This window comes from Ylistrum balloti, unplaced genomic scaffold (genome assembly GCF_031769215.1).
Source record: "Ylistrum balloti isolate Yb309-2 unplaced genomic scaffold, AGI_CSIRO_Ybal_v1 Utg369678, whole genome shotgun sequence".
NCBI classification, from domain to species: Eukaryota; Metazoa; Mollusca; class Bivalvia; order Pectinida; family Pectinidae; genus Ylistrum; species Ylistrum balloti.
Window position 1 is genome coordinate 330,312 of NW_026781920.1, and position 27,242 is coordinate 357,553.

The 27,242-nt window shown below is 35.0% G+C and overlaps 2 protein-coding genes across 2 annotated transcripts in view; one reads left to right on the forward strand and one right to left on the reverse strand.

Moving 5' to 3' along the window:
• The first annotated feature begins 5,319 nt into the window (after window positions 1–5,319).
• LOC132563981 (uncharacterized) lies at window positions 5,320–16,761 on the forward strand. Its single transcript, XM_060228737.1, has 8 exons — window positions 5,320–5,418; window positions 7,219–7,321; window positions 9,243–9,327; window positions 9,664–9,775; window positions 11,030–11,159; window positions 13,745–13,809; window positions 14,154–14,415; window positions 15,773–16,761. The coding sequence occupies exons 1-8, from the start codon at window positions 5,320–5,322 to the stop codon at window positions 16,759–16,761; spliced, it is 1,845 nt and encodes a 614-aa protein (XP_060084720.1).
• Window positions 16,762–20,727: 3,966 nt separating this feature from the next.
• Window positions 20,728–27,242, reverse strand: part of LOC132563990 (uncharacterized) — a 162,087-nt gene continuing 155,572 nt past the window's right edge. Inside the window, exons 146-154 of the mRNA XM_060228745.1 lie at window positions 27,090–27,235; window positions 26,527–26,654; window positions 25,087–25,242; window positions 24,484–24,670; window positions 23,847–24,037; window positions 23,003–23,233; window positions 22,600–22,714; window positions 21,475–21,592; window positions 20,728–21,082 (exon numbers count right to left, since the gene is read on the reverse strand). Of these exons, the coding sequence (XP_060084728.1) occupies window positions 20,821–21,082; window positions 21,475–21,592; window positions 22,600–22,714; window positions 23,003–23,233; window positions 23,847–24,037; window positions 24,484–24,670; window positions 25,087–25,242; window positions 26,527–26,654; window positions 27,090–27,235 (1,534 nt within the window). The 3' untranslated portion in view covers window positions 20,728–20,820. The remainder of the gene's footprint in view (window positions 21,083–21,474; window positions 21,593–22,599; window positions 22,715–23,002; window positions 23,234–23,846; window positions 24,038–24,483; window positions 24,671–25,086; window positions 25,243–26,526; window positions 26,655–27,089; window positions 27,236–27,242) is intronic.

Sequence of the window (27,242 nt, forward strand, 5' to 3'; positions counted from 1 at the left end):
CATCTTGGATTTTGGAAGTAAAAGTTTGTTACCGCTATTTCTGAGAAAGTACTGGATGGATCTTTCTCAAATTTCATATGCAGTTTCCCCTTGGTCCCTAGTTGTGCATTGTACCTTTTTTGGACTGATTCGAATTCAAGATGGCCGACAGGTGGCCATCTTGGATTTTGGAAGTAAAAGTTTGTTACCGCTATTTCTGAGAAAGTACTGGATGGATCTTTCTCAAATTTCATATGCAGGTTCCCCTTGGTCCCTAGTTGTGCATTGTACCTTTTTTGGACTGATTCGAATTCAAGATGGCCGACAGGTGGCCATCTTGGATTTTGGAAGTAAAAGTTTGTTACCGCTATTTCTGAGAAAGTACTGGATGGATCTTCCTCAAATTTCATATGCAGTTTCCCCTTAGTCCCAAGTTGTGCATTGTACCTTTTTTGGACCGATTCGAATTCAAGATGGCCGACAGGTGGCCATCTTGGATTTTGGATGTAAAACTTTGTTACCGCTATTTCTTGGAAAGTACTGGATGGATCTTTCTCAAATTTCATATGCAGGTTCCCCTTGGTCCCTAGTTGTGCATTGTACCTTTTTTGGACTGATTCGAATTCAAGATGGCCGACAGGTGGCCATCTTGGATTTTGGAAGTAAAAGTTTGTTACTGCTATTTCTTGGAAAGTACTGGATGGATCTTTCTCAAATTTCATATGCAGGTTCCCCCTTGTCCCTAGTTGTGCATTGTACCTTTTTTGGACTGATTCGCATTCAAGATGGCCGACAGGTGGCCATCTTGGATTTTGGAAGTAAAAGTTTGTTACCGCTATTTCTTGGAAAGTACTGGATGGATCTTTCTCAAATTTCATATGCAGGTTCCCCTTGGTCCCTAGTTGTGCATTGTACCTTTTTTGGACTGATTCGCATTCAAGATGGCCGACAGGTGGCCATCTTGGATTTTGGAAGTAAAAATTTGTTACCGCTATTTCTGAGAAAGTACTGGATGGATCTTTCTCAAATTTCATATGCAGTTTCCCCTTGGTCCCTAGTTGTGCATTGTACCTTTTTTGGACTGATTCGAATTCAAGATGGCCGACAGGTGGCCATCTTGGATTTTGGAAGTAAAAGTTTGTTACCGCTATTTCTGAGAAAGTACTGGATGGATCTTTCTCAAATTTCATATGCAGGTTCCCCCTTGTCCCTAGTTGTGCATTGTACCTTTTTTGGACTGATTCGCATTCAAGATGGCCGACAGGTGGCCATCTTGGATTTTGGAAGTAAAAGTTTGTTACCGCTATTTCTGAGAAAGTACTGGATGGATCTTTCTCAAATTTCATATGCAGTTTCCCCTTGGTCCCTAGTTGTGCATTGTACCTTTTTTGGACTGATTCGAATTCAAGATGGCCGACAGGTGGCCATCTTGGATTTTGGAAGTAAAAGTTTGTTACCGCTATTTCTGAGAAAGTACTGGATGGATCTTTCTCAAATTTCATATGCAGGTTCCCCTTGGTCCCTAGTTGTGCATTGTACCTTTTTTGGACTGATTCGAATTCAAGATGGCCGACAGGTGGCCATCTTGGATTTTGGAAGTAAAAGTTTGTTACCGCTATTTCTGAGAAAGTACTGGATGGATCTTCCTCAAATTTCATATGCAGTTTCCCCTTAGTCCCAAGTTGTGCATTGTACCTTTTTTGGACCGATTCGAATTCAAGATGGCCGACAGGTGGCCATCTTGGATTTTGGATGTAAAACTTTGTTACCGCTATTTCTTGGAAAGTACTGGATGGATCTTTCTCAAATTTCATATTCAGGTTCCCCTTGGTCCCTAGTTGTGCATTGTACCTTTTTTGGACTGATTCGAATTCAAGATGGCCGACAGGTGGCCATCTTGGATTTTGGAAGTAAAAGTTTGTTACTGCTATTTCTTGGAAAGTACTGGATGGATCTTTCTCAAATTTCATATGCAGGTTCCCCCTTGTCCCTAGTTGTGCATTGTACCTTTTTTGGACTGATTCGCATTCAAGATGGCCGACAGGTGGCCATCTTGGATTTTGGAAGTAAAAGTTTGTTACCGCTATTTCTTGGAAAGTACTGGATGGATCTTTCTCAAATTTCATATGCAGGTTCCCCTTGGTTCCAAGTTGTGCATTATACCTTTCTTGGACTGATCCGAAATCAAGATGGCTGACAGGCAGCCATCTTGGATTTTGAGATTAAAATCTTGTTACTGCTATATCTGAGGAAGTACTGGATGGATCCTTCTGATATTTCATAGATATTGGTTTCCCTTGGTCCCTAGTTGTGCATTGTACCTTTTTTGGACTGATTTGAAATCAAGGTGGCCCACAGGCAGCCATCTTGGATGTCGACAGTAATACAGCACAAGCATATTGTCCATTATCCACCTGTAACTGACTGCTATCTAATAATACTTTGGGATCTTTTTCAAATGATATTTGCTAATAGGTGCTTAATAAAAATATCTTGTGCCATCATTGAGTACATTCAATGAAGACCAGTTCATGAACATTTACAACACCTGTAACACACACAAAAAAAATAAACAAATCATCAAGAACTGAAAACAGATCCTCAAATGGTGGGCGCCAAGATCCCTCTGGGATCTCTTGTTCAGTAATGCTTTTAGTTATCAAAATGAAATTTGGCATATGCCTTTTTGTTGCAAAGGTACAGATTAAGTTCGATTCCCGGCTGTCTGTGGCCCTTTTTTGCAGAGTTATGCCCCTTTCAACTTAGAAAATTTCCTGGGAATGTTGTTTTCTAGACTTTTTTTGGCTTATGCTTCGAGTTATCGAAATGGAATTTGGTATATGGCTTCTTGTTGCCAGGGTACAGGTTAAGTTTGATTCCTGGCTGTCTTTGACCTTTCTTGGCTGAGTTATGCCCTTTTGAACTTAGAAAATTCTCTTGGAATATTGTTTACTTAACTTTCTTTGGTTATGCTTCAAGTTAAATGAAATTTGGTATTACAACTTTATGGTTGATCGTTGCACATCCAGTTCAATTTCTGGGTGACCGTGACACTTTATGCAGGCGATTTTTTAGGCTCTGAATTGCACATAGAGATGTGATAGAATTGTTGGTGTTGGGGTCAAGGAAATGTTGAATTTTGTGCTGATATGAGGCCCAAATGGGGAAATGTAAGTTCTTTAAAATCCTTCTGAACAAGGATATTGTCCAAGTTTGGTCCAAGTCAATCTTTATGAAAAGTGAATCTGACATCTGTTTGACCAAAAGACGGCTACCCAATAGGGAAATCATATCTGAAATTATTTGTCATATTTGAAACTCTTTAGTAAATGGCTGAATTGCTTAGTTGGGCATATGGATGATGCAGGCCCCTTGGACCTCTTGTTACAAGTGAATGTCTTTACACCACAGCTCTTTATAGTGGTCTACTGTATGACAGCTTTTTAAAGCTACTGAATTTTGCTGATAATCACAACACAACAAGTTCGCAGGATAAAGGAAGTCGGCTTCAAGTTTTGACCGTCATCACTACAAGCGGAATTGATTTGCAAAACAATCTTAAAGAAATAAGATCAGTACCACTCCTAAAACTAAATAAGTATAACTACATACAAGGAATAGAGGAAAAGTCAGAAGTGATCATGACATGTAACAAATATACTAGTAAACTTCTCACTTCTCTGACTAAGTTTAAAGATGTTGGAATTATTAATTTAATAATTATTTTACTGCAGAAAGTTCGTACAATAGGATTGGACACAAGTTTTACCAACTTTAAAAGCCCTCTCCATTACATAGTTTATACACCAATACTTAAACAACAAGCAATGAAACATATATATATAATATTTTTTATTGAAACATAAGGGAAGGAATGAAGAGAAGGAAGGAGGGTAGAAGGAAGTACATAGTACAAAGGAGGAAAGTTGGGAAATGCAGATAACTAGCCAAATCGCTCAGATGCATCAATAATTTATTTTAACAGCTCTAGCTAAAAGCGAGTTTTCAGCTGAACTTAGCCTTACATCTCTGTTTAAAAGAACGTTTATCAAAATATCATCCGGATACCACGACAGTTCGGTAAATATGGTGTTACGAATTTGTATATATTTGGTACAGTGAAGTAAGTAATGAAAGGAGTTTTTGGAGGGACGTCCGCATGAACAAGATGCAGAGTTCGTGAGATCGGCTCTGAATAGGTCATAATTGAGTGTGCTTGCTCTGTTTTTCAAACGACAATGAAGAATACTTAGCTTACGAGGGCCATATGATAAAAGGCACGATTTAAGCTTGTCGGTGCTTCTTGTACATAGTTTGGTTTTAAACAAATTCTGTGAACCAATAGTTTTTAACGACTCGTCTAAATGAGTTACACATAGATTGAAGACGGTAAGTTGGCTGTCGTAATTGATCTGTGTTTCTTAAGTTATACCTAGTGAGAGTGCCAATATGTTCAGGAAGAAAATCAGCGAGGAGAGATGGTGTAATCACGTTAGTTATAGTAAATTATTGAAGAATGCTGCCGACATGTGCTGTATATCTTGGGCTTCCTTTGCTGAAATCTGTGTCAGCAGCAGTGGCCAGACCGCGAATGAATACACCCAGATATTCGGAAGTTTAAAAGCGTTACTCTCTATCTCCGTTTCGGCATTTTCTGGCTGGCGTTTTGAGTACATTCTGGCACTGGTTTGATTGCTGATAATATCATCAGATATTGTACAAAAGACACTCAAGTGAATAACACTTTCTAATACAAATTTACAGTTAGGTACAACAGAGCCGTACAACAGAGCCAAACAATGAATTAAACGGTATCATACAGCTGCTTCGTTCTTCTAGGACTCGTCAATGACGCTAAGGGCACACATTGTGAAACCTGGGGGGCGATTGAGAAAATCCCAAAGTGATAGAAGAATAGTCAAAATGCAGACAGAAATGTGCACCAGTCCCGTAATTAAATAGATTTCGTATATCATGTAATTTCAGATAAAAGTCATGTATATGGGAATATTCTGAACTCATGACTTTCATGCGACACCTTCGCTTAATGCAGAGTCTCATTCGCTTAAAAAAACGCATAAGATGGGCATATTGAGAATAAGAGTCCTTGGATTTGAAAGATGCATCTTGCCGAAAGATTGGCCTCTGTAAATTAATTCTTCAAAATGAAATAAAATGTGAATTGCTGGGTTATCATCCTTTGAACAGCCAGGATCATTTTGAGATGTGTCGGCACACAATGGCTCCGGGCTATCTTGGCTCCTCTTAAGATGAGGTAAAACAGAACAAAAACCTCTATTTTTTGTGAGGAAGAGTTGAAATAAGGTATGTATAAAGAACATGAACGGATTTAAACCCAAACCCCTCCCAAACTGTTTATCACCAATGTACCAATGCGACGGCAGCAGTATAAAAACAGAAGTTGTACAGAATGCACCTGTTTGTGTATTTATACAGATATACATTTGGACTGACAACCAGAATAGACTGATGGAATGTGTTATAATACCCTCTTTCAAATACCACGGGGAAATGCACGTTTCAGATATTTAGGTGGATTTTGTGTGTGGTGGTCAAGAAATGTCAACGAATTTAAAATGAAAGATGTTTTCGGTATCAAATGGGACATTCGTAATTTTCCATTCGATTGCGTTACGAGAAAATATCGACATGTTAAATTCTGAATTCCAAACTCAAAATCGTCCGGCATTATTAATTCAAGATTTTAGTGCGTACCCTTGTGTTGTTATCTCGTATGCGTACCTGAGATTTTGACAGTTGGCGCGAGATTCGACGTGATGCCGTGATCAGCATGTCGGTTCGAAGTGTGCCTGTTTTGTTGATGACGATTTCTTTACATTTTTTGAAGAAGGTAATATGTTGATATCAGTACATATATTGAAGTTATGTCAGTGATACAGAATTATCAAGTCCACCCCAACCCCCAAAAATACCAACATATAAAGACCGGGGAAAAGCACAGTCCCACTTCGAGCGTATATTGTCACCTTATCCCGACACCAACCCACATGAAGCATATTGTCACCCGACCCCACTAGGCATGTATGAATTTAGGATAATCAACAAGGTAGCAAACTGCACTTTCAGACCGGATTAGCCAAAAATTCGGACAGTGCTTTGATTTTAGTCAAAGTTTCATAACTGTTCACGCTTTGAACTTTTTTCTCATGTCAAGGGGTTAAAGGTGAAGGTCATTAAGTGATCCCAAAGACAAAAGTAAATGATTGACACTAAACATTAAAATATTGTACAGTTCTTACTGAAATGGCATGCTTGGGTCGAATCACTAATTTTGAAAATGACATTTTATACAGTAATTCTGAACTGCCAAATTGATACTAAAAACTCCATAGTATATTGACCTGAAGTGCTAGCTCTTGGCTGTTTTCCAAGAATAAAGGTGAAAGGTGGTAACAAAGAAGAACGTTTTGCACTATAACTGAAGATCCCATGTTTTGGCTTCTATGATTTCCAATGTAGATTCCAGGTACTTTCTCTGTGATTAATTTGCTTCTTATCAAAATTACTTTCAAGATGCAAATGCTTAGGTCAAGGTCACCATTACTGAATCGTTTCCACATAAGTTATACTTGTTTCAGTAGCTAGTCAAATTCCTTGCTTAGGTGGCCCATGTTTGTCTGCAAGGCAAATAAACAACATACCCATATATGAACTAGAACAAAGTAGTTGCGTTTGTAAAGAAAATGCAATTGCTTTTAGGTCATAGGTTTAAGGTCAAGGTCATTTACTGTTACGATATAACATTAGATTCTGTGCATATCTTGGTTTAAAAAAATCAAGCTATATTTTCATTTCCCTACTTTCACTGATAATTTTGTATTGCACTTATGAAGATTTCAAATTGTTTCCAACATTTAATTTTGTACAAATGACATCATTTAATGTTGAAATATGAATTTTTAGACATTTCTTTCCTTCTTTTTCTTTCTTTTAATTTTTTTAAAAACTTTTTATTTTGTCTGGTCGGAAGGTTGAACCAATTTAAGGTGTACAATTCCCTCCTTACTCATTTTTTTTAGGGGTGGGTGGGTTGGGAGGGGGGCATCAATGTAATATAGTGAATAGAAATATTTGATGCGAAAGCTGAAATATTCAGGTAAGTGGTAAGGTACCTGTGGACCTCTTTTTGAATTCTAGAATTGAAATTCTATTTACCCAGAAATGATACAAAATTAACAGTTCTCTTATTATTTTCAGGAAGTGGCCTCTATTAATGTTTCTACCAGCATAACTCAGCCTGTAGATAGAATTTCCTCAACAACACCAGGGGGATGTTTCAAACCTGATGACACAGAAACTGGTAAAATGCTTAAAGCTTGTATTGACATCAAAATGTCTTGCCATATGCATATTTGCTTGTATTTTTTTTTCGAAAAAAGACGAAAGAAAACAAAGATTTAATACAGGATGTTATTTTCGATGGTTTCTATTAATGCAATTTTGGGGATACATGAAAACTGGAAAAAGTGAAAAATGAATAAAATTAAATATTGATTATAATAAAGAATCAAAGTACTGAAAGTACTGAGAGGCTAAACGTATTGAAAAATGTTCACAAATAACCACTAAGCTATATTACTTTCCCCATACTCCTACACTTTGGAATGCAAAAATTACTAAAATAAGAGAACCAGAGGCTATTTTTCTTAATTTTAAGCGATTTCATATCTTCTTTAATTCTTATTTCAAATTTGACGACAATAATGTGAATAAACAAACAAAATACACACAACCATATATCTATCGCCAACAAGCCAAATGATAAATAGCTCTATGATGAAGTTGACTAAATAAACCCTTTGAAATACCCAAGATGTTGCAATTACTATCCTATCAATATGAGGATTTAGACAAATCGAAAGGACTTTATACCTACTTCTTTATTTTGAATGAATTGCAAAGTTATAGTCCTTACTTATTATAGTTATATCTGTAGTTGAGGAAAGTAGATAAGGTGTACACAGCATTTCAGATAGATAAAAGTGTAAGTAATTACATTAAATGTATTTACATGCCTATCTTACTTGAAGTATCATGGTTAGACTTTCCTTCCAGTAATTATGTCTATAAAGGCATAGTTCTATGAGATTAAACCAGACTTCCATATATATACAAATTTTACAATATTTTCACTATAGCTACTACTTTTTCTGATCTCCAATGCATTAGATAATGTCACCATGACACGCTAAATGAATAAACATGTTATGGAAATATTTCGTTTTAGTTACTTGATAATTATAAACATGAATATTTTAGGGTTTTATATACGCGCTTTGTTTGAAGGAATATTTTCATTTCAAGGAACTTTGATAGACATTAACAAACCTTGAGAAATCAGCACAATCAACCTTCATCAAATAAAACTAGAAGACAAAAAATATAAGTTATAACAAAGTCAACATCTTGATCAGTACAGTATTAAAAATATATCATTCATAAATCATGAGCACCAAATGTACCTTGCCTATGAAACGCAAACTTTTTATCTTCAAAAACTTGAAAAAGTGTCATGGCAATGGGTGTGAAAATCCTGAAAAAAGTGTCATATCGGCGGGTGTGCGCGTAGGACGAACAGTCCAATTTTGTGACGTCTAATGAGGTAAATTGATGTTATACATTAAGACGATCTTGCCACAACGACATGGATTAAAGCAAAATTGATGTTCTGTTTGTAAGTTTTGTTTGTTTATCACTGCTGTTAGTTGATAATTCAAACCAAGCCCCTAGACTAGCTTCTTATCAGGGCGCCAACTCGCACGTACAGTGTTCTGTATGCTTACATCATGTCGAGAATTCCGTAAAATATATTGTTCAAAATTTATCAATAGTTCAACCACACTGTGCTTCTTTTTTGAAATATATAGTAATCGTATTGTTATTAATAAAAACAAACTAATTTTGGATGCTTTTAAAATAGCGATTTGAAAAATTGCTGCATTATTTATGCAGAAAATTGCTGCTAGAGGGCTCTAACTCTTTTCGATATTTCAGCCAATGAGAAAACCAGGATCGGTAAATTTTGTCTGAAAGGCTGTCGCAATAGGCTATGTGTACTGAGAACATTTAGCGTAAAAATGATAATAAAGATAATGAAAGACCATTTCAAGAATTAGTCATTGATACTCTTAAATTCTTTTTGAAGTTTAAGTAAATTATAAAAAACCCCAACCTTCACAGTATTAAACCTCAATTTTGACACACCCTGTCTGTGTTTACAGAAACTGATGAAAAACCAGTGCTTTTTTACTTGTTCCTGCTACTGCTGCTGGTTCCAGTTGCCATAGCAACATACATGTGTATAAAGTAAGGATTTATTTCTTTTATTCTTTTAATGCCTCAGTCCATTTCATCTGGGGAGTTCCTACTTCTATTAAAATAAAATTCTAACAGCAATTTATTATAAGTGACCATATTAGATAAAAGGTCCTATACAGTTAAGCCTCAGTATCTTATAACATGATGACTCATTATAACTCAAAGTATTTTGTTGGTTCGGGCTACACTTCGCACAAAGCATTTAAACTTTACTTAAATCGATTACTCGGATAACTCCAAGTTTTCCCACATTCTCCTGACTTTGAGATAATGAGGTTCGACTGTATTTCATAATTTGATTTTAAGATAATTCTTCACATGCAGGAAGAGAAAGAAACATCGTGAAAAGGACAGAGATGCAGAGTTAGCTTTTCAAAGGTTCCAGCGGAAACATTTTCAACATGGAACTAGAAAAGGAAGGAGAATCCAAATAGAGGTATCTTATGTTAATGAATTTTAAGTATAAATATATAGCTTCACTAGTTAAGCTTTCATGAATGGCACCATGGTGACTGAATGGGTAAGTTGTCTGTCTTTATTACTTGTCCTCCACCTCAGGTTCAAGACTTACGTGGGGCAGTCACCAGGTATTGACTGTAGGGTGGTAGTTTTTCTCTGGGATCTCCGGCTTTCCTCCACCACTCAAACATGTTGTGTCTTTAAATTAATTGGATGTAAAGCAATGAGAAACTCTAACAGCTTTCACAAACAACAAAAAATACAGATATGTCAACAAAATCTTCATTCAAATTCAAGATTGATGCAACTTGAGCAAAATATGAACAAACAGAATATTTTACTTGAGACTCCTTACAAAGCACTTGGAAACAAGAAGAATAAGACCAGGCATTCTGGAAGGGTTATCATCTCTTGCTTCATTGATAAGGCTTGCCATTTAAATCTTGGTCAATCCAAGTAAGTAATGTCAGAGTCTAAAATAAAGTGCTTCTAAACAGAAACAGTTATAAAACTGACATAATTGTAAATTACCTAGTGGTTTTTGAAGCCTTAATTTTGAACAATGTGTCTCATCATATGGTTTATTTGAGGATAAAGATATGAAAACTATTTCAGAATTAAAGAAGTTTTTTTCAAGCTTCATTCCAAAAGATTTTCACACAGCCAGAGTATCATCTTTGAAGAGGACATACTAAATAATAATTAATTTTTGTGGGAGATTTATTTTCATTGAATTTGTGGGTACTCATAATCTACAAATTCATATGTTTTGTTAAGATAAGTTTATGTTTTGAGATATATTTATCTATAAAAATCAAGTGTCTACTATGATAAAGTGATTTTTTGAGAAATTATGAAAATTGAGGCCCATGAAAGTATATGATCTTACAGTAAAGCAGCGAAGAATAATTAAGAAGGAAAAATAAATCAAGTTAAATTTGGGTTTGCTTATTGTAGAATTCCAAGGTCAAAGTTTTTGTCCTTGTGTTGAAATAACAACTGTTAAATTAGTTATCTTCAGTGGGATATTTTTTGAAGCATTAAAATCATCCACAAAAAAAAGTGAAAATTAAAAACAGTGAAAACAACATTTACAGTATAACATTTATTATAAGATCAGAATATTTTTCAAATAAATCTGTGATGCTGTTTTCCAATAGTGAATTTGTTTATTATACCGGGAAGACATCAGATAAAGTATTATGAATCCAATATTTTACACACAATATAGGTGTCGCCACCATCAGATGATGATAATGATCACCAAAGACGACCCTTTGGTAGAAGACGTGTTCACACAACTCCATCTGGTGACTACGATTTAATTACAAACAGGGACCAGGACTTCCATGTATACAGAGGTTTGTTGACAGTTCTAATGAGTACATTATCAAAATCAGTCAGTCAACCTAAGTACAAATTTGTTAAAAGTTTTAGCTGACCTGGTCAATGTGAGCTTATGAGCTATACTTTTTTGTTCAGCGCAAGTATATCCGCAATTTCTCCAAAATTCTTTCTCCTTTTTACTTCTTTTTTCCTCTTCTGCACTGAAACTGAGGCTTGAAGTATATTTACAAGGAAAGTTAGTCTGAAATGGTACAGTAGTGTTCTGTGTAGAATTCTCAGATTCTGAGAAATTACTACATTCCAGACATGTTTAAAGTTTCCCACATACTGTATAACAAATTTACTTCAAAACTGAAATACCTGTCTTATCATAGCCAGCAGTATTTTTACCAGAGCAGGAATGAAAAATGCAAAATTCAATTCTTTCTTCAATTGAAGTTTTCAGATTAAATATTTGTTTTATAAACAACAACAAACGATGGATATTCGATTAGAAAATTGTAATGAACACATCCAATATAAAAACCATACTAATAAGATCATAACAAAACATATATATACATAACATTGGACAACATGAAAACATATAGAAAATTTTGCATTCAGGGCTGTCTCCGCTGCTTTATGTGATAACCAGATGTATGAATGAAGATGAGTATGATTCCTACATGCAGGCGAGTCCTAGTCCGAAATAGGAAAAGGTGGTCCTGGTTGTAGGAATGAGAAGTATAAATGAAAATTTTGAACATTGGTTGATCGAGAATGAAGGTTTAAACTATTAAATAAAACATGACAAATTTGAAAATGAGTAAAATCAGCTTGTTGCCAGGCGAAGGAGTCCTGTACAACGAAGACTGCTAAAATAGTACACAGTCTAGGTAACATCGCCAGGCGAGGTCCTGAGTTCTACTGAAGAACCAGGCGAAAATGGTCCTGTACGGATGCACTATAACTGTACTATACGAAACTATGTATGTAGAAAATTAATTGAAAAACCCGTTACTTGGGGCTAATGGACCAAATTGATATGCGCAGCATGAGAAAGCCCCAAAAAATGAAGTCAGCACAACAGATTTACAACATGTCCGCTCGTTATCTTGAAGTGATACTAAATATGGTAATACTCATTAGTATGCATACAATGTAAACAAACAGAAACGAGGTTAAAGGTCAGAACTGACTATATATATAGAGCTAGCTAGTAAACACATGAATGTGACAGACCTCTAGGCATAGATAATTAAGGTAGCATAATGGTAGAAATCAGTAGTTTACAAACCAAGTTTAATAATTAAATTATTAAACAATAACATGTCATGCAATTCATGTTGAAAAATAGCAAAATTTTGGCACTGGGAAGAAAAGTATGAATAGTTTTCTGGTATGTTACACCTGTATGTGACAGCCACTCACACCGGGAAGAAAAGTATGAATAGTTTTCTGGTATGTTACACCTGTATGTGACAGCCACTCACACCGGGAAGAAAAGTATGAATAGTTTTCTGGTATGTTACACCTGTATGTGACAGCCACTCACATCGGGAAGAAAAGTATGAATAGTTTTCTGGTATGTTACACCTGTATGTGACAGCCACTCACACTGGGAAGAAAAGTATGAATAGTTTTCTGGTATGTTACACCTGTATGTGACAGCCACTCACACTGGGAAGAAAAGTATGAATAGTTTTCTGGTATGTTACACCTGTATGTGACAGCCACTCACACTGGGAAGAAAAGTATGAATAGTTTTCTGGTATGTTACACCTGTATGTGACAGCCACTCACACTGGGAAATGAATTTCACAATTCTTTGTTGGGTCTGATCTTAAAGCGACTATAACGTTAAAAAACACTACAAGAAAACGATATAAAATGTTCTATTTTCCAATAGCTATAGTTATGACGTATCCGCCTTTCATTGATTATAATCCAATATCAAGTGTTTGACGTGTGAATGTTATGATCAACACTACTAAAAGTATTATCTGATAAATGTTGAATGAAAATAGTTGTGTTATTCGCTTGAATTTACTATCGACAACATGTGCTTGTTGTTGACTGCAAGGTGGGGCCCAATTGGAGGTATTCATTCGAAGTGTAAAAGTATGACGCCAGCGATTTACATAGATAATTCTCGCACGACAAAGCCAAAACAAAACGAATTACTAACATTGATTGTTAAAAATTATATATTATAACACTATAGAATCATTAACTGCAAACAAGAATTAGCAAAAAGGTGCAAAATCACGTGTCATATAGAAGACATGTGCGTTTGTTTACCTCGTAATCTATTTTTTCTTTGAGGCGGAAGTAAATGACCCACTCGGCTTTCTTCGTAATCAACCAAGAGTGAACATGTTTATAAACAATAGTCCTGATAAACAATGTCTGACACTGAAAATATTTACAAAAACAACAAATTTGACGTTATAGGCATATAGGCATGTGTATCGCTTTATTATGGATATATTATTCATAAGCCGAATTCTCCATTTCCCGATGTTGAAATTGAAGGTAATAGCCGCTTTAAAGTTAGACAACAGGAAATAACATCTAAGGGAATGGATGATGAATTCACACTAACTTTGTGTTTCAGTTATGAAGAATGCAAAGAATTACCATCGCTGCAGTGAAGTGTCTGCAGGTTCTGTGTTCCTAAATGTAAGTGTTTTAATTTTGTTATATGTAAATATCATACGTAGTCAACTAAATTATAAAAGATATATATCTACATTGTAATACTGGATATACAGTAGATGTAAGTATTGAATGTTAGTCAATTCTACGTTGTATGTATAAGTATGATTGTATACATGGTAGGAAGTTTGTCAAATCTCAAATTTTACATCAAAAAACTTTTTTATGGGTTAAATATCTTGGATCTTTCACATGTAAGATATGAAATCACAATTAGAAGAATGAGTATTTCAAGTTCCTATAACATAATGAATTTTTGTGGAAATGAATTTTGTATAATCGATTTCTCTGAATCCATGATTTTTAAGGATACAAGCCTAGGTACCCCAACTTGTATGTGTCAGCAGTCCAAACGCCGATCAAGCCATCCCAGTAGTGTCGGTGGCAGTCACCTGCTGATGGTCCCTTCCTGTGGGCCCGGAGGGTCAAGTCGGTGTGCCTCTTACCTCACTCTTCACAGTGCCCAGGAGCCAGATCCTCCTATTATGGATATACCACATAGCCAAAATCGACGCCAGACACATTCATCATGTGGTGATCGAGATTATCACCACAGTGGACGCACCTCCAGTGCTAGTGAGTATGTGAATGTAGAACTAGAGTTCTAATAGCACAATCAGTAGAAGACTTGATTGTGACGTTTCATTGACTACATGGTCACCTTCATCAGACAAATGACCAGTGTGGAGTGTACTAGCACTGATGTATATAGTGTACAAGATGGTAAGAAATCAACCAACTTTTTCATCCCATTATTTTCAACCTTAGTGTACATGCTATTATAGTTCAGCCGAAATAGTTGTTTGAATCAAAAGTTCAGGAAATAGCGGTTTTTGGAAAGCTTTCAAAATCTAACCCCTCAGAAATATCCACAAAACTACAGGACTTTAACCTTGTCAATAAAATTTGAATGCAAAAAGCTCACCATTTATTTGAATGTTTTGTTTCAAATTAACGATTTTTTCCCTTTGAAATTTTGTGTAAACTCTTCGATATGTCTATTCTTTGTGTAATATTCACCTCCAAAACTTGATCCTATTTTCAAACAAAACTGTGTTATTAAGCATATAAGATCCCGCTTGAAAAAGGCACATGCTTTTTATTATGTTAAGACTAGTGTATTGTAAGAGAATATATATACTTTCTGTTGGATAAAAAGAGTGATAGTATATCCAAAATGAAGAACATGCAGGGAAGAGATTAGATAAAGGAAGTATCCAAATACCGATCATCATTATTTTTTCCATGTTAAATTTCTGTATGACTATTGTACCTCATTCTCAAGAAATGCATGCTTTGTCAACTGCACATATCCCAACCCTTCCCACCCAAGGTTATTGGCATCAGGGCTGGATATACGAAAGCTGAAGTCAGACAGCTGGCAGAGTATGCTTCAAGATACTGCATACCTGTGTATTGTTAAATTCTGTAGAGCTACAATATTTCTTAATTGTCCTTTGTTTGTATTAGTTGACAGAGATTAAATGTTGAGCCTATAGGCATATAACATGCATTTCCAATAATTTGATTCTCTGTTAAAAAAGTTTTCTGGGTATGTGAATTTGCCCTATCTTTCATGACTGAAAAGGAAGTGAATTTAAATCCCAGCCGAAAACATTATGAATTATACAATACTTAGGTTACTGGTTTGTGCTTATACATATATTTACTTTGCACTTGAATGATAGTGCATTTCACTTAGTGCTTTCTGGTATACTAGAATAGGAGAGCCTTATGATAGGTATGTATCAAGTAGAGGACTGACCATCAAAATGTCGGTTCTAAATTTAGTGGTGTATCAAATAAACCTAAATGATTTGGTGAAAGTTGAAAGTTCATTTAGCTGTTTTGTGAAAGACAGGGCTGAAAACAGTTTCATTATCAGAAATTATGTTAATTCTGTGGAATTTTTTCCCCTCATTTCTAGGAGTCCCACATTTGTACTTGCACAACTCACAGAAGCCAAGCCACTATGGATCCTTGCCTCACCCCCAGTTGCTGAAGGATGGACTAAGTCCTGCTCCACTGTATAATGACTATGGAAGATACAGTGGAAGTCCCACTAAATCAAGAGGGAGACCGGAGAAAATTGCAAAGAGTCTGCCATTTTTATATGACTTTGCTCTCAATGGAAAATGCTATGCTCAAAAAGATCCAACATATCGTAAAGATTCCTGGCAGACAGCCAAGGGAACTGGACATTCTCAACAGTATGGAAATGAGTTTTCCAATGGAAGTTGGTTCCCAAGTGAATCAGACATAGCAGAGTACTGCACTGCACATGAAGATACACTGATGAACTGTACGGACAATACGGTTTTTGAACAAGGTCCTAACACTTCAGAGGGAAAGCCACCAAACTTTAGGATGTACAGTAGCAGTCAAACACCAGCCAATCCCACAGGTAGACATACTGTGACCCCACAAACTGTTAAGGTTCAGAATTTCTCTGTAAGTCGTGTGTACACGGAAGATGATACTGGCAGTAAAAAGGCCCTATTTACCTCCATGTATAATAAAAAACAATCTCTCTTGAGTATTGAATGCGATTCAGAATCGGCACTGAATGTTGTGTCTCAGGATGGTGATAGCCATGATAGCTCCTCACACAGACAGATGGATTCAATCAGTGCGTCACAGTCTCTCTTGGTAGATAATGGAGGGAAGCAACCATGTCTCGTTGCTGATTATGAAAATACTACTTTTGAGACATCCATGGTAGAAGTGGTGCCTCGACTCAGTCTTCCTCCCCAGGAAAATATTGGTGACTTCCATGTCACTGAAAATAAAATGGCTGATGCACTCATAGACCCAAACAACAACCTTCAGGCAAAACCATGTTTATTTCTGCAGAAAGAGCAGAACTCTGTATGTAGTGATAATTTTGTCCTTGAGGAGGGGGAGAGTATGGTTTGACCATGAGAGGGGACAGAATAGTGTGACCTTTAGGAAGGAGAATAATGGTGTGACCTTTGGGAAATGAGAGTATGGTGTGATCTTGAAGAGGGGAGAGTATGATTTGACCTTGAGAGAATATGGTGTGATCTTGAGAGTATGACTTGACCTTGAAGAGGTAGAGGTAATTGTATGTTGGAGAGAACCTTGAGGAGGAGGGGTGGGATGGGGGTGGGGAGATAAAAGCATGTTCTTTGGTGGAGAAGGGAAGGGGAGAGAGTTATCTTATAAAAAAGGTATTAAATATATGGCATTAATGGGCAGGGTTGTGGGATACAGCTTTAAAGTGCAGTCCGGTTCTATCCCAGAGATAGAAGAAATAGAAATGACCAGTGTAATGAACTTTAAATTAATTTCTGGCCGACATTAATCTTAACTGTACAGTCTTAATGGAGTATAATGCTACAAATATAGATAAGAACCCACAGGTACTTTGTGACCTGAAAGAAATGAAACTTGTATTGTGACCTTGATAATCAGAATAGGTTGCAACTTTGAAAAGGTCAAGGACAATGTGTGACCTTGAATATGGAATAAGTTTGAAATTTTGTGAAGGTGGAGAGAAATATGTGATCTTGACCTTGTGATTATAACGTAACATTGAAGATAGAGGTTACAGCATGATCTTGAAAGAGGGCAGAGAATGGTTCATGATACAAATAAAGTATGCAAAATCCAGTGTGGTGTTGAGAAAAATAAATTGTTGAAATTTGAAGTGTTTCCTTAATTTTTCCCCCCAACAGGAAAAACAATTGAATAAAAGAATAAGTAATTTGTAGATTTTAAAAGTTCTTCAATGATTCAGCAATTTCGAAGATATTGAATTTTATTTGTACTCGGTTTATAGTATGAAAAGTGACCATAGTAAATAAACTTCATGAATAAACAAGCATTATGATGATGCATATAAATCTCCTCTTATTGTACCCCCTGCAATGACGTTAGTTGGGAATGGGAAATTATACTGGAATCAACATATCCATCTGTCTTTGGACACAATGTTGTAACACCTACTCCTCCAAAGCTTTAACATGGATTTTGACTAAACTTGGCACACATTAAACATGACATGACCATGTGTTTTCATGAACACCATTCAGTTCTGCAAATTTTTACCTGTCAAATTTTGTATCATTTTACCAATATCTATTTTTTCTGACATGAAGCAAAGTCAATTGGAATTAAACAAGTTAAGGCCACTGGGTCAGAGGTCAAAGTCAAATTTGAATTTTTGCTTGAGTTATTCCCCTCAATACTACTTATATATTTACTCATTAGCCCTACGGTGAAGCCTGGCAGCCGAAATGTTTGGGGTATAAGTTAGTCCCTAGGCAACAGTTCTACTGTGTACATTAAAAACTAAGTTCAATATTTAGCCATATATTTCCTGTTTGTATTATTTCTTTGACCTTACCTACAAAACTGATGTTTGCATTTTAGTAAACATCAAGTCTGGGGCATAGAAAATTGGACCAATTTACACTTATGTGTTTTTTCATTTTGTGAATTGTTTTTTGTAGAAACTAGAAAATTCAAAACAGTATGTGAATTTAAATGTTAATACTCAACATATCACTCAACAATGTAATGAAAAGATATTATCGTGGAACAATTTTCTGTTCACTTCTTGTACTTTCTTGCCAAATTGGAATCAGCCTTTTTTGATACTTCATCAGTTGTTGAGCTGTTCCATCAGTGTGTATAATATTCACTAAATGACAATTTTTTTCCCAAACAATACAAATTAAAAAAATAAAGCTGTCAAAATGTAAATATAAGAATACAATTTTTGTTTTTGTTGTTTAATGGTGTGTTAACTGCTTTTTTAAAAGATGTTTCATTATAACTCCCTAACATTTAAACTATTGTTAAAAAGATGCTGTTATACCTACATCAGTGAACAAAAATTCAGAAAATAACATCTGTTATATACCGTAAATATTCGCGTATAGTGCGCAGGTACTTTTTGGAGATCAGATTTAAAAAAAAAAAAATCTACAGAAAAATTAATTGACTGGTCACTGCGACAAAACATTTGATGTGGTCTGATCCATTGATAATTAGGAAAGCACAATGAGCGTGACCAGTAATCAGTACATTAAAAGATACATCACAAAATATACAACGTAAGATTGTCAAAAATTTTATTATGAAAATAAGATTTGAGCATAAAATTGTACAAAATAATAGTTATAGAATACTATATTTCTAATATATATATTTCATTTATTTGTTGTTAAGATTATACTGCTGAATATACATTCTGATAGTCTATGTAATACTTCCCCTAAATAACACTAACAGAAGCACCATCTGTAAACTACACCAACCATTCGTAAGTACTTCCATCAGAAATTGTCACAATATTTATACCCATAATTGTTGCACTGGTGGGAATTAAATCTCTCATTTTTGACTCTACTGATAGAGACGACTTTCAAAAAAGATTAAATGCTGATTAGTATTGGTAATTCATAAAACTGCCTCAGGAGTCTTTAGCACCAAAAGACATATTTCTTACAAAGAAACTTTTTATAATCAATGTTACATTAGATCAGGATCTCTTTGAGCATGTTGTAATAAGTGACCTGTGATATTTACACACCACATGTGCCATAATTAAAAAAAAAAAAATCTGTTCGTAGCTTGAAGTAATTTATACAAAGTAAATCATCTGCTTCCTGTTTGGTATGACTGAAGAAACCCAATCCCCCTTTGCTGGTATCAATTGGTTTGGCAAAATACTGTATACCTGGTAATTTTTAAGGGTCAAAATTTTGGCAATTTTTTTACGAAATCATGTTTTAAAGAATTTAACTTTCAATAGATCCAAGTCTTAACATTTCATGAATTTAAGTTTTGTGGTCATGTTAATATATCATAAAATAGCGAAAATATGATACCCTCCTTAAGAAAAAAATGTACTTTACAAAGTGTAAACTATCTTGTAATAAGATAAGTAATGTAGATTTTCAATTAAACTTGAGTTTTTATCTCCTTGTTGCCCAAATAGTGCAAAATGAAGTGTCTTCGATTTTCAATCTAATCATTCAAAAAATAAAAGAAAAAGAAAAATTTCTAATTATTTCGCCTAAGTGTTTGAACCAAATTTGACAGAAGCTCTTCAATTATTTTTGATTTCCATTGATAGACTGATCACAATTAAAAAAAGATCCCATAGCAGATTTCCTTTTACACAATCATACATTCATTACTGTGAAATCATTAATTTGTGAGGGTTTATTTTCCTTGAATTTGTGGTTACTTCATAATTCATACAACAAAATAATAAAACTGATCAGAATGACATGGATTTACATACCAGTGGATTTTGTAAGGTTAATCCACAAAAAGTCAACAAAAATGTAAATTTTTAGTAAACCACAAAATTTGAGCCCCACGAAAATATGATTTGACAGTACCAAATTTTAACATTGTCCATCCATACAACATACTATAATAGCACTTTGAATTTATCTCAAATCAGTATGAATTAATTAACCAATAAAGCATCTTCAATATGTCATAAAAATTCTATGGTACTTTGGGAGATATAAGCTTAAAAATGTAGTTTTTTTTCTAAACCACTAAATAAAGCACTTTTCTGCAATCAAAATACTATCATTCCTATATTCTCTGACTTTGCTGAAAACACTGCATTATGCAAAGAACATATATAATTTTACTAGCTTATTCTTGTATTCAATGATGAATTGCTCCACACTACTCTAATGTATATAACTACTAAAAACTCACCATGAAATTTCTGTTTGAAAGTTATTATGCACTGAAAGTTCTACATTATTCTTATCAAAGTTACAAGCACTACTAGAAATATCAAGTTATCAAGAAAAACATGTAAGTTCATTCATTTATTTGCAATATACATTCTTCCATGCATAAAAACCTTTCAAATTCTTGTAAACATCCACCTTAAAAATATCCATCATTAAAAAAAATGATTCACTTTACATTATCAATCTAAATAATAGGTTTCAATGGCTGCTAATTTCTGTAATGTTAATCTTCAAAGTAGTCATTGGTGTTGGTTTGGTAGAATGCAATTGGCTCTTGGTGTTGCGCAGTGTAATAGCTTGGTCCCATTGGGTTGTCATAAGACATACCATAATCGTACACTGGTGTAGCTCTCTGATCGAAAGAATTGTTGTCATATATGATCCTCCGAGGTTCGTCCCTGTATCGCACTTGTCGTCTGTCACTCTTCATACTGCTCTGATCTCTAGCAGATCTCTTACTTGCTAGTTTTCCTTTGCTATTATTTCTACAAGAATAACAATAATTCTATTAGCTATAGGCTCATGTTCAATAATATCGAAAGTGTCGAAACATTTGTCAAGGGATTTTTTATCTTTGCATAAAACACTTCATTTTCACCATGTGTTTAAGTCATTTAAAAAAATAGGACTTATTTTCACCCTTGTATAAAACACCTGCTTTTCACCCAGTGTTTAAGTTTCTCTAAAACAAAAGAAACATATTTTCACCCTTGTTTAATACATTTCATTTTTACCCAGTGTTTAAGTCAATCTGAAATAATAGAAACACATATATTAACTTTTAACTTCAATTTTCAACCGACAAATTAGTTCATATTCTTTCTCAACATACAATAAGAAAACAAAACACTCTCTGTCCAAAATTAATATTACTAACCTTCGAACAAAGACAATTCCCAGAGATATGATGGTGATGAGTAGCACAGCTGCTATGATAGCAGTCACTATGACTACTGTTTGACTGTCCACATCAACACGGGTAGCACAATCATTCGCTGAAAATGGAATTACAATATAAAGAGTTTCCTTTAGAACTGACAAATACATACAGCGTCCTTCCATCTTAGTCTTTGGTACAATGTTAACCTTTTCTGTATTGTGCTTTTTTTTTTTTTTCATCACTGTAAATATGTCTACCTGTAACGGTTGTATTCATGAAAATTAAGAATGCCCAATAATCTGATCAGAACTTAGTATTATGAACCAAATTTGTTGAGATGTTGTCTTGATATGACATTTGTTCTGAATGGGACGCGATGTGACAGGATGGATGAACATAATAAAGCTTGACTGGTCACAATTGGTTTTATTGCTAGAGAATTTGGATTTTTACCAGCAGCAAAAAAAAAAAAAAAAAAGATATACTTATTACAAGGCATGCACTAATTGCCAGATATATGAAGTAGCTATTTGGATCCCACACCGGTCAAAGTCAAAGCAAAAATTAATTCAATAAAAATTTCATTTCGCTACGAGTATGGAAAATCAATTTTTCATGATTGCCGAAGACAATGAAAAATCACAATATTCATACATGTAATGAAGTTTTGTGAACTTAACATAACTTTTAGATGTATTGAAACTAGATATCATGAATGACATGAAAAAATCTCTTTTACTAGATGAATTTAAGAAATTTCATAACCAAAAGCAGCAATATAAAACAAAATTTCCGAGAAACTTTGAGATTATCCATTATCTTTTAAAACAATGGAGTAATTTGTTTCACTTTAAGTCGGAATTTGCAGTATATATATGTCCTTTGACAGGTTTGACACAAAACTGCTGGCAGAAAACACTTGATGCATTTTTGTTACCTCCCCTGAAAACTTTTCATTTCCTCATTCCTTGCAATCCTTCTTAAAATTTATCAACCAAATAACACATTCCTTGAAATCTGTTCCATGAAACATATTTCAGCAGAGAAACTCTTTAGAAACAAAGATACAGGTCACAAATTAACATAACATACATCCTTAACAATGTCCAAAAGTAAACTTACAAGTGGAACTTGTCCAATCGGAGGTAGACACTGATGGTCGACAGTATTTGCAGGAATCTGATGGATTGATGCCATTTGATGCATAACATACAGAGTTGATGTAACAGGCATCAGACTGAAATATACAAAGGTATAAATACATACCATTACCATAAAATTCATAATTTTCATCGCGATTTTATTTTCCTTATTTTACAGGTACTCTTAATCCTCAGATTCATAGGTCTATGTATTAATCAACTTATTACCATAAGAGTTGTTATTCAATAAGCCCAGGTGGCCAACAAATAACTTCTATAGCTATATACAGGAGTTAGCCTGATATTACATAATAAGTTGTATGTTAAGAATGAAAGATTTGCCTTCTGGAGTCACTGAGTGACTGATCAGAACCTAAACTGACCTGAGCTGAACATGTGGCAAGAGTAGGTGTCTGTTCGATGGCACACTGGAAACAGGTGGAGTTATATACAATGATAAGTCCTTCATTAGTACTCAAGGTTGTACCATCATTGCTGATTTTAACAACATAGCTCTTTTCTTCTGGAATGGCACATATCACTGCGGTCAGCCGTTGGAACACAGCATTTGTTGTTGTTGTTGTTGATGTCCTGACTACTCCAGTACTAGTTACCTGTTTAAAACCATACCATCTTAACCAGATAGAAACACATCAGAAATGAAGAGAGATGGCCAGCACATGAGGTAATTTAACAAACATATAAACAATACAAATATCTATTTACCTGTACTTTTGTGATGTGACAATTCTATCTGTACTTCTGTATCTTAACAAATCACCTTTACCATTGTGAGTTGAAAACTTACCTGTACTAATGTGTGGTGACAACTTACCTATACTTTCATGTAGGGAAAACTGACATGTGATTCTGTTTGGTGACAACTTACCTGTACTTTTCTGTAGTGAAAAACTTACCTGAATCACTTTGTGGTGACAACTTACATGTAATTTTTTACCTAACAAATTACCTGTGCTTTGTTCATGACAACTCAGCTACATATAATTCTGGGTGGTTGCAACTTGCGTATTCTTCTGTGAGATGAAAATTTGAACATCTGTGAAGTAAAAATTTACTTAAAGTTCTGTGTGTTGGCAAATTAACTATACTTTTCTGTGGTGACCACTTACTGCTGTGAGATGACACCTGTTCTTTTGTGTCATGCCAGCTTAGCTGTACTTCTAGATGGTGACAGCTTACCTGTATTTCGGAAGGAGGATAACTTACCTGTACTTCAGTCAGGTGGCAGGTGATGGAACTAGAGTTGATGAACTTATCTCCATACACAATGATAGAATTACACGTCTGTGTGAGAGTATCACATACAACGTTGGTCACCTCTGGTACCACAATAGGGACCTCATTCACGGTCAAGGAACAGTCTGGTCCAGCGAATCCAGATGAACACGTACATTCACCTGTTGGTGAATACATACAATGAACACATAATACAAGCAACACTATTTTTTATAAATTCTACTTATAGTTGAAATCACACCCTGTCAAGTCATTATCCCATGAACTTTTGTTGACTGGATTTTGAGATATAATACCACGAAAGAATTGGAAATAGTTCTCTTCCAATAGCAGAGCGGCCAAAGTGCCTGTTTACATTCTCAAGTTTACTTTTATTAATGTTTCGATAATATAAGAATTTTGACGTTTTATTGAAAGTTTGTAGTGATTATGGTGTATTGTTTCTGGAAGGCACAAATCAGTGTTCATTAAGGAATCTATTTTAAAAAAAATTTCAATTAAGAAACAAAATAACATTTTTTCCATCTTAGCAAACAATAGAATCTACAGAATCCCTTAAAAATGAATTTTTACAATGTGTGAGGGAATAGCTCAGATTCTGACTCACCTGCTGTACATGTTCCTTGGCTGGAGCACTGTTTAGGACAGAGAGTATTCACAATGGTTGAAGGCAAAGTTGGGGTAGAGTTAGGAGTGGTTGTTTCCCAGTTGTTGGTGTCTTGCTTCACAGCACTGTTACATGCTTCCTGTAAACTGGCCAAACCCGAATCAGCCCAGGATAATGAATCAGTCAACTGGAACAAAACAAATAAACATCAGGAATCTGTTGATGTTTTTTTCCACCTCTAACATGAAAGATAAATTTTTCCATTAAAATAGTACACCCAAAGTTTTGTCAAGATATTTTCAACCGTGTAACACTTTGAGGTGAAGTGACAAACCTGATTTCCCCTCTGGTAGGTCATGCATGATACTTTCAGAATTATGGCACGATACATAGAATTTTAAGATAACTCTAAACACTTACTGCAAAATCATTAATTTTTGTGGGAAATTTATTTTCATTCATTTTGCAGGTACTCTTAATCCTTGAATTCATATATATAGTAACTGTTAAAATCAGAATAAGTTAATATATAAAGCTATATTATCCACAAAAATATATGACTATAGAATTACATTTTGAATCTAAAAGTAGTTGTGAACTGACCTGGACATCACGCATACAAGCATTAACTCGTTCCACCACGTCATTTGGAAGGATGTTCTGACACTTTGCATAAGTAGCTGATCCCACAATCTTATCACCACATATTGTTTGTGCCTGGGCTTCAGTAATACCAGTACTTGTAGGCCATGTGAGGGTCTGCAGGAGATAAAATAATGGAAATATTTGGTAGCCCTACACAATCAGTAATTACATAACCAAAAACAATCTTAAGATGTAATTTCATAATTGTAAATTAAAAGAACATAAATCTCTAGTTAGACTTTTAAAATGGACATCTCCAGGTTTCCAGTTTTGACACCTAGAAAGGTTTACATCGACTCATACATATTGATTTGAACTTTAACATTAATATATTGGTTGGTTGGTTACAGATTTTCTCCCAATATGACTCCTGCTGCTTTGTGTTGTTTCAAAGACCATAGTCGAGAATTTTGTTGGAATAATATTAGGAGAAGACTGAAAAAGTCTGAACACTCTTAACAAAGTTCATCTATTTTTTCAGCCTAATATACTTATGGAAGATCACCAATTCAACTTAATTTCGCTCTAGTCTTATAACCATTTAACTCACCTAAGTGAACATAGGATTAATATCTAGTCGATTCATTACCATCCCACACTCTGTTAAAATCAGTGTCAGTATGCTTTACCCTGGTAATCTGTCTGATGACGTTGACAATATATAGTCATTGAAATGTCACACATTTATTTATTGGTTGTGATATAAGAACACCTATTCTATATCATTTATTTGCCATTTTATATGCAAAATCACACATGTAATATAATTGAACAATAATCAATGAGTGTTGGTTCATCTTCGTATTTTTTCTTTTTCATCTTTTCCAAATATGATAAAAGTTTGTCTATTAACACGTCTTAATCATCTGAACTTACAGTGAAAATGAAGAAAGGAGACAGAATTTTTAACTTTTTGACAGCTCAAGAGTTTTCCTTATTTTTTTAATCAGTCAATTCTTTTTCAAATGCTATATCTTTTTATCAAAGAGAGCTTTTGATGTAACTGGAAGAATGACTCAAAATTAAGTATCTACTAGAAAACATTCAAACACATACATGTATGGTATGCTCCTGAGCTAACACTAAATGCCCCCTCCCTCCATTCAATCCCCCACTTCCATTAAATTGCTGGGTATATTTAACCCTTACCCCACATCCCCTACCCGACTTCCATTAAATTCCTGGGTATATTAATCCCTTAAATGCCCTCTCCATGCATTAAATCCCTGGGTAAGGTTATCTCCTGAATACCCCCGCCCCCCCACCCAACTTCCATTAAATGGCTGGGTATAAGAAACCCTTAAATGCCCCCTTCCTCCATTAAATCCCTTGCTAAGGTTAACCCCGAAATACCCCCTCCATTAAATCACTTGGTGATGAAAGACTTATTGCACGTACAGTTGGAGCATCATAGTTAGCATCATACTCGAAGGCTGGGTCTGCTGTAGCACGTTTCTTTCTGCGTCGATTTGCCTGCTGTTCGTCTGCTATGGCCTCACTAATGAGCGTATCTGTCAAGTCTAACCCTGTTAAAAGATTAACCACACTAGGTATAGCAACAACCATGTATGACAGAATAGTATACAAGTGAGTTTCAGTTTGGGTGGTTGCAAGCCTTTTACTATACACCCTTGGATGCCCATACTCATTTCCAAGCATGGCTCAGACTAAAATGTTTGCCACTTCCTTTGATACACTTATCAGAAGATATCACAATCATAGGGGGCATCTCCAAAGCATTTGGGAATTTTTTTTTTTAATTTCAAAATTAAATCTTTTTGACTTACATTGCCAGCTTTAAATATGGGAAATACCTTAAGTACCTGAAAAAAGCATACCTTCACTGATCAGTCAGACTCGCCATACCTTTCAAAGTTAATCATGGAAAAGCATAAGTGGGACTCCACCTTCCAGATGAAAGGCATTTTAAACATTTTTTGAAGAAATCCCACATGACTTACCGGCTGTTGACTCTCCACATTTGTAAATATCCAGATTGAAATCACAGGAGAATGATGCATCATCATAACACAAACAATAAACTGGAGTATTCAGGGTGACGGTGGAAGCGTACCCTAGAGTATAGTAGGAGTCTGCTCGGTTCACTCTGTACA

Excerpts from the sequence above, each read along its gene's own strand:
- LOC132563981 (XM_060228737.1), top strand. The coding sequence starts at position 5,320 with ATGAACGGATTTAAACCCAAACCCCTCCCAAACTGTTTATCACCAATG. Across the intron at positions 11,160-13,744 it reads GGACTTCCATGTATACAGAG|TTATGAAGAATGCAAAGAAT; the intron begins GTTTGTTGACAG and ends TTTGTGTTTCAG. Across the intron at positions 13,810-14,153 it reads CAGGTTCTGTGTTCCTAAAT|GATACAAGCCTAGGTACCCC; the intron begins GTAAGTGTTTTA and ends ATGATTTTTAAG.